This window comes from Oryzias latipes, chromosome 2, assembly GCF_053564925.1.
Source record: "Oryzias latipes strain Hd-rR chromosome 2, Olatipes_Hd-rR_3.1".
Taxonomy (NCBI): domain Eukaryota; kingdom Metazoa; phylum Chordata; class Actinopteri; order Beloniformes; family Adrianichthyidae; genus Oryzias; species Oryzias latipes.
Window position 1 is genome coordinate 5677236 of NC_136238.1, and position 13474 is coordinate 5690709.

Below are 13474 nucleotides of genomic sequence, written 5' to 3' on the forward strand. Positions count from 1 at the left end.
GACAAAGTTTCTGCGCAGACATCACAGCTGCACTGTAAAACAGGGATGTGGGTGAATATTTGTGTGCCCCCACCTCTAGATTTCATTCAGCCAAAGCCGTCTGTGCTCCTTCCATCACCTCCCATCTCCAGAAGCTCTGATTGTGCCGCCGCAATAGAGAAGCCGAGCCGCTCTGTTTACGCCCTTCACCTCCATCACGGCCCATGATTGCACTGACACTTGGAGCTCCGCTCTCCTCCGGCGGGTAACTCATCTGCCCTCCCATTCGGCTTCAATCGCCTGGAGTGGTGCGTTTCTGGACTAACAGCTGCCAGAGGAGGATTACTCTGTAGCATTGACATAATTGCGGCTCCATACTTTGTCCCGGTTTGCGTTTTAGCATGATGGCATCACCGCCCAGTGCTCTCCAACCCCACATCAGGTTCTTCTTGAATGCATTTATGCAGTTTCAGGTTGTGTTCAAGTGTCGTCTGACTCTGTCACTTTGACATTCTGTCAATAAAAAAAACCGTGGTTATGCTAAACCAGTGTCTCCCAAAGGCCACAGCAGAAATACAGGGTTTAGCTGGTGTGGGAGGGGCGGAGTCACCGCTGCAATGTTAGCTGATGGTTAAAAACGAGGAAAAACATTATCTTTACCATACCGAATTTTTGTAACTCTTGAATCGTGTGTTACAGGTGTTGGGAAAAAAATCGATTCGGCGATATATCGCGATACTTGTATGGATTCCAAATGCTGTCAGGACGATATTTATCTAATTATTTCTGAGCGTTCTTCAGCGGCTGACTCTTGTTTTCTACTTTACCCTCTGACCACTAGGTGGCAGCAGAGAACACAGAGCCTCTTCGAACAGCTCTACAAAACAACAAGAAGATCTCAGAGAAGCAGCTTGTTCTGTTTTGTGAGACATAAACTACTTAGATTTACTGGGATGGTACAGAACAGAAACTCTGTTCCGTGTTGCTGCCAGTATCACATAAAAACACGGATTGTGGTTCTTTGTAGCTCAGATCAGAACCAGTGAAGCTCTGCAGCTGCACAGCAGCTAATGCACAGAGACAAAATGCTGTCTGCAAAGTGGGCCAAAGTTCTGCAGAACGTCCCAGCAACAGATTCTAGTTCTGATGGATCAGATTGATGTGTCCAACGCTCTGAAAAAAGGCCAACGCCGTGGCGATGAGCGGTGAAATCCGTGTTTACTTCCACGTGTGAGAAAGTGGAGCTGCCATATTAAAGCTCTTCATCCAGTCATCCTCATCATCATCACTTTATTTATTCTGGAAAGAATTGGAGTTTTTTTTTCCCGTTATTTGTGAAGCAGCGTTCAGACTCCTGAACCGTTTAAAAGTTCTGGAGAATCTACCTTATGTTGAAGAAACAGAACTTTATTCCCTCAATCACACTTTAGAACATTATTGGTTAAGAAACATTCATTCTATTTTTATTTTTCATATACTGAAAAATATTTTATTGTGGAAATCAAACAATGTTGACTGTTCCCTTCCTATCTTTTAAGTTACCAAAATAAAAGCACTATGAATTTGGGTAAAAGCAACGTATATGTGAGATACAGTTGCAGTGCTTAACATTGTGATCATTAAATGAACTGAATTTTACAATTTTATTACAATGGAAGATGGTAGTTTTTTCTAAGTCATACTTTAAAAAAAAAAGAAAATGTATTCTGGTACGATGTCAGGACATGAATAAATCTTGAAACTAGAATCTTGAACGTATCGTATCGCCAGACTCTGGTCAATACACATCCCCTACTTTGTGTCAGTATGTAATACTTTATATATATTTTTCTCCACATCAGAATCGGTTGGAATTACGTTAACTGCGTTAGAGTATCTCTAGTTTACAGAGCGTGTGGGTTTTTTTTGCCGTCACCAGCACTAAAGGGTAAATAAAGAGGCCCTTGTTGGCTCAGGATCAGCAGGGTTGTGGGTCCTTCCATCAGAAATAGACGTGTGTTACTGCAGCCTGAGTCCCACTGGATCACGCTCTGGTATTTCAGAGCCGTTCCATCCTGCATGAGCTGTAATTTGGCATTTAGTGCTGCAGAAATGAACCTGTACGAGAGAATGACTTTGACTGCTTTGGTTTTCCTAGAACGAGCTTCTGGCTGTTTTCGTTTTTACATGGAAGTGCTCTTTGTCTCCAAAGGATGTGAGCGACAGCAAGAAATGAGCAAATATGCCATCTCAGCCACCTGCTGGATAAGATCGAGTCGCCTCTTCATGCTAATTCCTGACAGCTTCCACATCTGTGTGAACACAAGCATCTGTGTGTTTGCATGTGGCTGCATTAATGCGCCTGCAGAGGTCCGTCACGGAGGCTGGAGGAGGCAGAGATACGGGGGAAGGTGTGCGGGAGAGCGGGAAGATAATGCAGGAGCCGTGGATTAACGCTGAGATGGTCCACGTGGACGGATATTGTACGTCGGCACGATTGGACACGCTTGGCTGACAGGAGCCTCTGTTTGCCAGCATGAAAGCACGCCTGCTGTTTTCAGGGACAAATGGAGGAAAGAACACATGTGGGCTTTCAGAGGCAGATCGCAAAACACGTTTGACAGATTCTCCTAATGCCCACATTTTCATTTCTACCTGCCTTTGTGGCCGTACATTGGAGTTTTTCTTCTTTTTGTCAAATGTTCTTTCTTTGATGGTCACGAATCTTTATTTGTTTTTTCCAAACATTTCAGGGACAAACATCTGGCAGCTCTTGTAAGAAATATTGAAATCTATGAAAAATACTCGTTGGGTTTCTTTTAATGCTTGAAATCCTTTAACACTGGAGCCGGAGCCACGCCGTTGCTGTTACCGTAACTCATGCAAGTAACATCATTTCATAGGGCTGACATGTAAGCCGCGGCGGTAGGATGTCCCCCCCCCCCGGCCGACACTGGCATGGTTATAGCAGATGGAGGGAATCCGACCAATCCGGAGCAATCGCTGCTTACGGATGACGTCTGGCTCCAACATGGCGGCATCCGTATCCTGAAAAACTGGACGTAAACTTGGCCGGCACAATAAGTCGCAAATTAATCATTATCGCAAAATCAAGCTGTGGATTATGCATATCGCAAAAGTCGGTGAAAATGGCAATAAAGGGTTACAATAAATGTGCCAAAACAATCTTATGGCAGCTTGAAGTATTTAGTGAATCAAATAAATCCCTTCACGTTGTTGACCAATTGGATGGAGCCCTTTTACGTTTGATGTTGGTCTCTATGTAGACGAGGGTTCAAATCCTTGAACTTTTCAAGATATTCCAGGATTTCTGCCTCCATTGAAATAAATGGGGAATCCTTGGTGCAGAAGCTCGCTGGTTTGATAACCGGCTCTGGCATTTTTCAACTTTTTGGTTTTGTGCTTTTTTCACTTTATTAATGCTCAACTTTGATCATTTATTTATCTATTTTTGTTCCAATTATTCCCCTTTAAGTTTCATTTTCATTCAGCAACATTCAACCCGGCAGTTTTTTCTGGAAATGCAGCTGCTTCCAGTTGTTTTAGAGATGTTTGGAGTGCGTCTCAGGTTTTTTATTAAATTCAAACTCTGAAGAAGTTCTGCCCAAACGCAGAAAGAACAGGAGAACTGTGTTCTTCCGGCAGAAATCAGAATCCCAGTTGTAAATGTAAACCGCATTTGAGGATTTCCATCTTAATACAACCAGCTTATTTATCCTGAAGCGGCACGCCGCTCCACGCCGAATGAAGGACTGTTGCTGCTTGAAGGGGTGCTGTGTTTTTTTTAAGCAAACGTGTTTTGGTGAAGTTTGTTGCCATCTTTGAAGAAAAGAAAAAAAAAAAAGGTGTAACACTCAGGTTGTGCAAAATACAAAACGCAGTAATTAGTATTTTATCTGGCGCTCTCGTTCGCCTCTCGTGTTTCTGCTCGTCTTTGTGGTTCAGGGGAATAATTCCCTTTAATTCCCCCGGAAAATCAAACACAATTAAAGAAGAGCGTTTTTGGCCTGCAGGCCTAGGTGCTTCTGTGTGCTTAAAACATTTACACACACACGATAAAACATTTACATGCAACCTCCTCCCGCCCACACACTCATAAACACAAAGATCACACACACACACACACACACCTTCCCACACTCTTACATGTGCAAACACAAAAGCCACTTTCTGTTGGCTGTGTTGGATGTGGCTGTGGCTTTAATGGAGCTTTTTATGGAATACAGGATTATGGGATTGCATTATTCTCTTCCTGTGTGTTTATTGGACGCTGCACTCGCTGCCAATCAAACGTTTTGATTATGGCTGCCGCTAAAAGCATTGGCATGTCGAGGCGTTTAGTCACACCAACTTAACTCTGAGAATGTAACGGGCTCTGCTGACGGTTTTAGGAGTCAAATGAACATTTCGACACTGTTAGATGGATTTATAGTCACTTATATGGATTCCTGAGCCTTCAGTCTCTCTGCTCCTAATGGATTCCTTCAGTGTTTTAGGTCAGTTTGGGTCTCTGCCATTAAATTGGTCTTTAGATGCAAAGCACTCTGTGTTTGTTATTAACTTGGCCTTCAATTAATAAAGGACGAGGATGGAAGCGTATCGGGTTTTCATCACAATTACAGATACAGAGCAAAGAAACAGAAAGTAGTGCAGAATTGTTAAACTCTCATTGGTATTCTTCTCCTTCAGCGGCTCTTATCAAAGGGTAGAAGTCAGCATTTCTAACAAAAAATGTAATTTCTTGCCTAAATTGTGATTCATTAGTCAGACCTACTTCTAAGAATATTTGCTGACAGAGTCAGGTTCAGGAGGCAGCAGATGAAACAACAAGAAAACAAAGAACCAACAATGACAAATAGGTGCAGTTTGGTTGTGATAGTCATGAGAAAATGGAGCTTCCTGTATGTCAAACCAGCAACACCATTTTGATTTTTCAGTGCCACATTTAAAAAAAAAAGACCCACTTTCAATTATATATAAATAACATACTAACTGGATTCCTTAAATAAATCACAGAATAAATAATTGAAGTCCCAGTATTGATCCCTGTGGGACACCATGGACATGTCCTTTTGGATATTTAAATTTTTTTATTTGTCCAATCTATCCTTTAAAGTATGTTTGAAATCTTAATCTAATCTTAGTTTTCTTAATATATGTCCTTCATCATCAGAAAAATGCTACTTGAACATGTTAAAATCACCAAAACAACTTCAACATGATTATCATTAGTGTGGGGCTTTAAACAACCAATAATTTGTTTTTTGTGAATGTGACGTAATGCGTAGAAAGTGGTTCACCTGCAGCTACAATGAACATGATTCAAATCATGCTGGAGCCAGACAACATCATTAAGCAGTAATTTATCCAAGTTTCTAAGCCAACCACTGTAGCCAATCATCATATCTGTAAAATGATTAACTGCAGAAAAGAAATCATAAAAAAAAAAAGGATTCTAAAGATGTTTAAAAAAAGGTATCAGATCCAGAATGGTTCTTCTGACCAATAGAGGACTGAGTAACTGCTATTTATTTCTCTATAGACTTCTATGGGATTTTGGCTTTTGGAATACTTCCTGTTTGGAACGGGGCGGAGTCAATCAGTCAAATTTCATTTATCGTCAATGTATAAAATTAAGAAGAGTTCTTCTGTCAGAGACTTCAGACTGCAGGAAATCCTTATCTCCACAGCTGGCCGTAACTTCAAATTTCCCTTTGAGGACTAAAAAAAGTAATTTTTATTTTTGATAAATTTAAATAGAAACTGATTTGAACGCAGAAGTTTTTTTGTCCAGACATTACCTTACACTCTACTAAAAATAGCTTGTCTTAGCTAACGCTTATATTAGTTTTAATTTAAAAAAACTTAAAATATATCAGAAAATAGCCATAAAAATGCTTTTTAAAAAATATGTTACATAATTTTATTTCTAACTAAAATATGTATATGATAATACGTAATATCCGGTTGTCTTAGTTAGCATGCTAACACGTTAACACTGTAGCTTTCTTTGCTAGTGCTAGCATTAGCCCTAAATACATACCAGGATAAACTAAGAACTAATTAGCTGTATTTAAATAATATTTTTCTACCCGTTACATAATTTTATTTTCAACTAAAATATTTATAGAATAATACGTCATTTCCGGTTGTAACACATAATTTTGTTTTTATATAAAATTGAGGTATGAATAAAATGATATTATAAAAATGAAGTTACCTATAAGTGTAAATTTAAGCTTTGTTATGGTTCTATTTTGGTTTTGACGGCTGTTCTCCTTTTTCTCTGACTGCTGCTGGAATATTTATGCCTCATGAAAAGCTGCCATTCGGTCATCCACCATCCCTGACACTTGATCAATAGTTTTGTTTGTTCGCCCGCTTTTTGTCTGGTTGTTGCTTTCTCTCAATGTTTCCTAAAGGGGCTAAAAACCGAAGCTGATAATTGCTTCCCGGCTCCTAACATATCGACATCAGCTCCATAATAAGCTGCTTGTCCACATCCAAAGAGTTTGCAGCTGGAAAGGCATCTAATGAGCGGGTCTCTTTGTCCCCCTGCAGGCCAGACAGACCAACCCTCACACACCTACTCTTATTTACCCTTGGCTGACGTGCATGTTAGCCTAAACGAACCCACTTGGGTGAACTTAATTACATGATGCACGCGGACGCTTTGGGCAACACAGACCCGACTACGGCCATTTTTCTCCTTCCTGCCATGTTTTCTCAGCATCTTATTACGCGATCAATCACTCTGGGATCAATTAATAATTGAAAACCATTAAACTACTTGAAGCTGTGATTGGAGTTTGCAGGTAGTGTGGAAGGGCACTGGGTTAAACAGACATGATTAATCAAGAGCAGCATTTGCATTCATTTGGGGGCATTTGTAAGAGGCTGTTCTGTTTAAAAATTGTGTTTTTGGCGTGTTTAACATGTTTTGTGGCATTTTTGGGATGATGGGGGACGTATATAAAGAAAAGTAAGGTCAAAATTTGAGTATTTTCCACACTATAACGTGTTCTTAAAAATATTTTGTTTCCAGAAAGACTCAATTCTGGTTGTGCTTACTGACGATGAAGCGATTTTGAGAGAAACACGGCGCTCTATCAACACGTTTGGTTGGGTGTAATTGTGAACACGCCAATGGAGCTAACATATTTTTGTTTTTTACGTGTTCCTAACATGGTAAAGGGCTACCATAGTCACAGTAATGCCGCGATCACACCAGGCTAGGAAACAAAATCAAGGCGCCGCTTCGACTGGCTTCCACGCTACAAACTCCCGCCGTCACTTGTCGCTTCTCAAGTTTCTATGTTTGTTTTCAGGCTCGACGTACAAAACGTGCAGCCACGGAAAAATGAAACCAGTAGAACTTTGACCAGTCAGGGACTCAGATTTGGTAGTGAGGTTTAATTCTCGGAAGTGTTTGAAAATGGATCATGAAGGAGAAATGAATCGTTTTGTGTCCGGCTGAATTTTACGACTTCAAGTCTTTCATTTGTCGGAATAGAGCTGAGAAATTTAGGAGACGTCTTTTCCTGGGCGTCTTTCTACTGTAGGTGGCGGACATGCGCTAGAATCCGTTAGCAAACAACGTCGGAATATGCTAACGTGCAAGAGTTATTGTCTCCCTTATAGCTCAGTGCGTCTTATACGGGACAGGGGGGGGAGATAGAAATTTTTTTATGGAAGGCCAAAACAAATAAAAGGATTAAAAATGTGTATTTCTAACGGTTTTGCCATCAATAGTGTTTTTATTTTATTTTAAAAGGTTGCTTTTCTCATTTTTGCAGTGCTTGAAGAAGTCTGTATTGATGATTTATGAATCTTTGTCGAAAATGATATTATTATTGATGTAAAAACCGGGGGAGGGGCCAGTGTGGGGCAAAGCTTTTAGCTGGGCCCCTTTTAGCTCCGCCCTGATTTGACACAATCTTGAAAAGTCGTCATTTAAAGAGCGGAAAATGTGTTTTGTCTTTATTCAAATCGTTGTGAATCAGAGGCTGATTAAAAAAAATGCTGTTTGAAAAGGTCGTAGAAAAGACGCTGGACGGGGCCGCAAGCTACCCTGCCCTGAGTTCTCAGCAACAGGGAGGGGGGCGGGGTTGCCCCATCTCAGTGGTCGCGTTCACAAGACTCCTGCCACTCTGCAGCAACTATGTCTTAGAAAACGGCATCATCCTCATAAAAAGACTGACAGCAGATCAAAAGAGGATTGGCGTGGAACTTCAGCGCCTCCTCTTAAGAACGCTGAATATTGATTTTATTCCTGTATGGTGTTCACTGACTCCTGTGTGTTACGACGACGTCGTAGAAACCTAAAGATGGTGAGAAGGCGCCTTAAGGCGGCTCTTACACTTGATATTTTTACAGATCTAATTACCATATGTCTACACAGCCATGTGCTGCATATGCGGTTGTGTGACAACATCTCTGCTGCTAGTCTCCACCCTTCCCATCTGCTGACCATCAGTGGAGGGAATCCAGCTCCCCCCTCCCTGTGCCCCTCTACCGCCATCTACAGGCTGCGTTGGGGGACTAGAGGCGGCTGGAGGGGGTGTGACGCCGTTTTAGGGATGCAACTTCGCCCCCCCTAAGAAACCACAGATGATGATTTCATCATTTCCTCCGTTATTGACGGAAGCCCTGAGCTCAGCTATCAGCTTCCCGGTGTTGTAATGCAAATTAACATCCATTAGAATATTCATTCCCAGCTCGTCTTAGTGTGTGTGTGTGTGCGCGCATGTGTGCGCACGGCGGGATGTTGATCCTAACGAGAGTGACAGCTCCGGCGGGTGACGAGCAGAGATGTGACGGGCTCATCAAAAATGCTGCTTCAGTCAGCAGCGAGCAGCGCGGCGTTAGGAGGCTGCGGCCTCCAAGCCCCTCCCACTTCCCCCCAGCTGCCAATAATTACTCGTCAAATTAGAAATCTGCACTTGTCCTCTTCTCCTTTTTTTCCCTTTGAAGTCTCCTCCGAACGTCTCCTTTCGCTGGAGTCTGACAGAGAGGGGGCGGAGCTTGACCTGAGCAGAAGGACACTTTTTTTCTCCACTTTGACTTCCTGTTTGAGCCTCCTCGCTTCCTGTTCCATCTAATCACCTGTATTGACAGTGATCAGGAGGAAGACGAACGCTGAGGAAGATGAAGAGCTGGTCTCAAACAGGCTTCAGTCTAACGGATGTTTAGGGAAAGCTTAGAGATGGCGACCCGAGGAGGTCGTAATTAATTTCGTGATTCTTCGCTGAAGCGTTTGTGATAAAATGGATGCATTTACAACCTTCTCCTCTGTTTCGTTTCTCTTCCAGCTGCCCTGCAAGTCTCCATATCCCTGAAGAAAGTGGAGTTAAGTGTTGGAGAGTCCAAGTTCTTCATCTGCACAGGTACGATGGCTTCTTCTTCTGTCTTCCTTTAGCTGCAGATCTATGTCCAGGTGTCTGCGTGGCAGAAGGAACATACATGTTCCGGAGTGCAAAGACGAACAAAATCCACGTAAAAAGTTAAAAATGAAAAGAGTTTTTACTTTTTTTAGGTTAAATTCATCCAAGTTAACACAGTTTATACAAAATGATAAAGCTGAGCGCCGTGTCACACAGTCACTACATCCGTTTATCGTAGATTTTATGGATGAAAAATGGTTATACGTGAATAAACGTGGAAAAAGTTGTGTTTCTTTATGGACATGGAACACCTTATAACTTCTTATTTCTACCGTCTTAGTATGATTTCCTTTTCCTAAAAGCAGAAAAGGCCACCGGCTTCCTGTGGGCTTCATATGTCTTCCCTCTCACCTCTGGTGTGACTAATAGTCATCATGCAGCCCTCCCATTCATTTCAATGAGGCCACAACTGTGAGGATGCAGCAGAAAAATTAAATTGGATCTTCAAAGGTAAAATATGAGGCTCTGAGTCATGTTTCATCTTAATGACTAATTAGGAGTGCGGTCCTGCTGGAATATTTAATGCGGTACGGCAGTTTTTCTGATTTACAGAGGAGCTGTGGCAAAGGTAGATGAAAGGATAACCCCCCCCCCCCCCCCCCAAATAAAATACCTTCCACCCGCTCATGTGGATGCTTGAACATTTAAACCAACCTCTGCATTGGTATTTCATCATCTCAGCAGTATGTTAAACAACACATCTCCAGTTCATTCTTGTTTAGACCACAGACTTGTTTTTCTCAATTTGTCCTGAAACTACAGTGTTTTAAAAACTACTTCTGCTCTTCTGCTCACCCAGTACCCCTGTATTAGGCAAAAAAAAAAAAAAAAAGAAGAAATGCAGTCGCCATGGCAACCGAGTCCCCAGAAACCTCCCCGCCAATCTGGGCAATGGCAGCAAAACAGGCAGGACTTCAGGAGCAGTTGTGTTCTGTTTTTGAAAATGTGCCATTAGGGCTGATTCAGACACAAACAAAACGGGGCGCAGGGTTTCCGTGTGGTGGTACGACCCCCCAGCACCGTGACAAATGAGGAGGCGGGGTAAAAGGTGTGTGTTTAACCCTCCCCCCCGTGTGAGTGAAGTGTGTGAGGGAACCCAGAACAAGTGTTGGCTGAAGCGGGAAACATGAAATACAGCAGCTTTGGCTTTAAAGGCGTTTGTGACGGAAACTGTTGGAAGGTTGCGACCGCCGTCCATTCTGTCCACGAGCCAGACAGAATGGACGGAGGGATTGGACGTCCTGGCTGGTGAGATCCTCCGCCTGCACAGATTACCCCCCCTGAGATTTAAGGCTAACTACAGACAAGGCTCCGGTAGAGGCCAGTACTTGGTGTCCTCGTTAGGATCTTTTTGGCGTCTTTCCACCAAACTGTTCAGGACGACGCCCCTTATCAACGTTGGGAAGGGTCCTAAATATAACCGACCCGTTGATCGCCCCACTTTTCTCCGTTGCTCCCCTGAGGTTCCGTTCCGTGCCTCAGAGTTTGGATCTAATTCTATGTTGACTGTCGTCTGCAGAGCACACATGACCTGACGCTTCCTGAACAGATCAGACTGGGTCACCTGTGCCCTTTATATGAGGAGCATTGATTCTTTGGAGCCATATAGTCTCATATAAATGTTGTACTTATTAATTTGGCGACCCCCCCCCCCCTCACTAAAGTTAGGTGTCTTTGATGTACCACATTTCTTTTGCTAAATGTGATCCTACAGTAAAACGTATTTGTTTTTAGCTAAAAAATTGACAGCGGCTGTTCCTTTTACTGAGTAGCTGCAGTGGATGCAGTTTACTATTCCCAGTTTGTCCTTTGGTTTTCAAAGTATTAGTAAGACAGGCTTGTGACAAAAAGTAATCTTAGTCCCAACGGTGTTACCGCGTGGATACGGGCGACATATCAAACGTGTAGGGAGAAATTGTTCATGTTCAGATTTTCTACGGCCTGTAGCTAACGCTAATACAACCCTTAAGGGTGACGTAGGTGAGACGAAGGGGCGTTGTAAACTTTTTTTTTTTTCATTCTAACAGCCACAGATCTTTTTTACTAAGTGGGTTGTGGCAAAATCTCTCCATAAACATTGCAAAGGATAATGTCAGACTTTGGGCTACTAAAGGAAAATATGTAGAGCCCAAGCGGTTCTGTGGGGTCACCGTAGTGTGACGCCATCATTAGTGTCAGGCTGAAGAGTTTTGGTACGAACACCGTCATGTATGAGCTCCTGAAGAAAAATGAAAGCTAGGGTAAAGGTATAAATGATTCAAATTAAGAAGTTTAATCCAGCCTTCCGCCTTAAAACTAAGTCGACAGTTGTGGTCGCCCTCTGCTCCTGCAGAAGTGATTTTTTCTCACAATTCAGCCTCTGAAAAGGCAAGGTGACTCCTTTCTTTTGGAGAATTTTCCATAAAGCTGGAGCTTATGCAGATTTTCAGACCAGGCTTTCATGCAGATAGAAGAACACAAAGAGAGAGGCTGGCTTGAGCGTGGAAAGCAGGCCAGCTCGCAGCACATCGCTGTCTTCTCACATCATCTGCGCACCCAGCGGCCTGTCACCATGCTAGCTGCGTTAGCTCCCACCAACAAGCGCCGGCGCTGTCAGCCCATATACAATGCAAAGAGGAGATAACATTGTCAGAGGATGTGCCCGAAGGCCTCTTATCAATTTGGTGCCCACGTGAAGCGCAGAGCCTTCTTTTCAAACCCGCCAGATGATCAGAGTTGGCGCGTCAGGAGGCGCTACCATCCGCCCGCCTGCGCTGCTATTCATCTCAGACGCCATCGACTCGTAGCTTCACCTGGAAGCTTTTGAGCTCAGCCTTCTGCTGCTCACTGCAGGGTTCTGCTGCTGAGGTTAAAAGCTTTGCTCAAGGGCACGTTTTTTCAAGTTAGCAGCGTTTTTATGCCTCTAGTTACTGCTGCTCTGCCTGATTTGACTTTTGTGCTGCTGAAGTCTTCTCCAGTTTGGGGGTCTGTGGGTAACCGGACAAGCCCCCATTCACGGTTTCCCTTCGTTTACGGCTGCAGCTGATGGATCCCACCTCATGGCGAGGCGTAGGCGCCGCCAGGACTCGCCTGCTGCTTCCAGATGGCTGCGTCCTCCTCTACAACCAGAAGGGGGGCCTCGTAAAATGCCAGAGCGCCCGCTTTCTGTATCTGAGCTCACGGAAAACTCCCAACGGTCATGACCTTTACCTTCCACTCACCTCAGACACAGTTCTCTGGTAAAAATCACACTTAGCTTAACACTCGCCGAAAAATTCAAGCCGGAATATTAGCAGATTACAGATTTGTTTTTTTTTTTAAATATAGTATAGTGTAGGAGAAATACCTTTTGTTATTTATTCCTCTGAAATGTAGAATAATGTTGGATTTTGTGAGAAACTTTATTTCGGTTAAGTTAAACAAACAAACTTAAAAACATCAACATAAACATTGACACTGATCAATGTCAACATAAACATTGAAAATAATAATAATAATAATAATAATAAATAAACATAACATAAACATTGAACAAAATTAACCGAAAAAGGTGTTGGGTGAAGCCAAGGCTTATTTCCCCAACCCTGAATACAAACATTACATCTACCTACAAACTGTTAGAACCTTAAATCAGAAAAGAAAAAAGATGAAAAAACCAAAAACCAAAAACAAAACAAACACTTCTCAAAATGACCTCACAACCACCAAAGTCTCTCAGTCCAGAAGGTATTTTTGAAACATTTTAACTTTATACATTTTCTTAAAGTGCAGTATGGATTTTGCATTTTTCAGTTCGTCTGATAATAAATTCCACATGTTGACCCCCTGAACAAAAACACTATTTCTTAATGCGTTAGTTCTGACCACTTTCTTTTTAAACATATCTTTACCTCGAAAATCATAATTATCAACTTTTATTTCGAACAAACTCAGTATTTTGGCAGGTACACATTGTTTTTTAACTTTCAGTCAATAAACTAAAAAAAACTGGCGCTATTGTCAGCGCAAGTTAACAAACCTTCAAAATAAAGTGTTGGGGAAGATTCCCATTTTCAAAGTAAAACTATTGAGTG

General features: G+C 42.4%; 1 protein-coding gene across 13 annotated transcripts in view; it reads left to right on the forward strand.

The window, feature by feature from the left end:
• ncam2a (neural cell adhesion molecule 2a) overlaps positions 1 to 13474 on the forward strand; it is a 321431-nt gene that overhangs the window by 212853 nt on the left and 95104 nt on the right. For 9 of the 13 annotated variants that reach the window (XM_078931074.1, XM_078931083.1, XM_078931079.1 and 6 more), the window contains one exon: positions 9291 to 9365. Coding sequence is in view for 8 of the 13 variants with exons in the window: in XM_023948900.2 (XP_023804668.1) it covers positions 9291 to 9365 (75 nt within the window). In the remaining 5 variants the exon portion in view is untranslated. Of the gene's footprint in view, positions 1 to 5453; positions 5710 to 9290; positions 9366 to 13474 lie in introns of those variants that run through there. The other 4 variants (XM_078931057.1, XM_078931046.1, XM_078931063.1 and 1 more) reach the window with 1 other exon arrangement.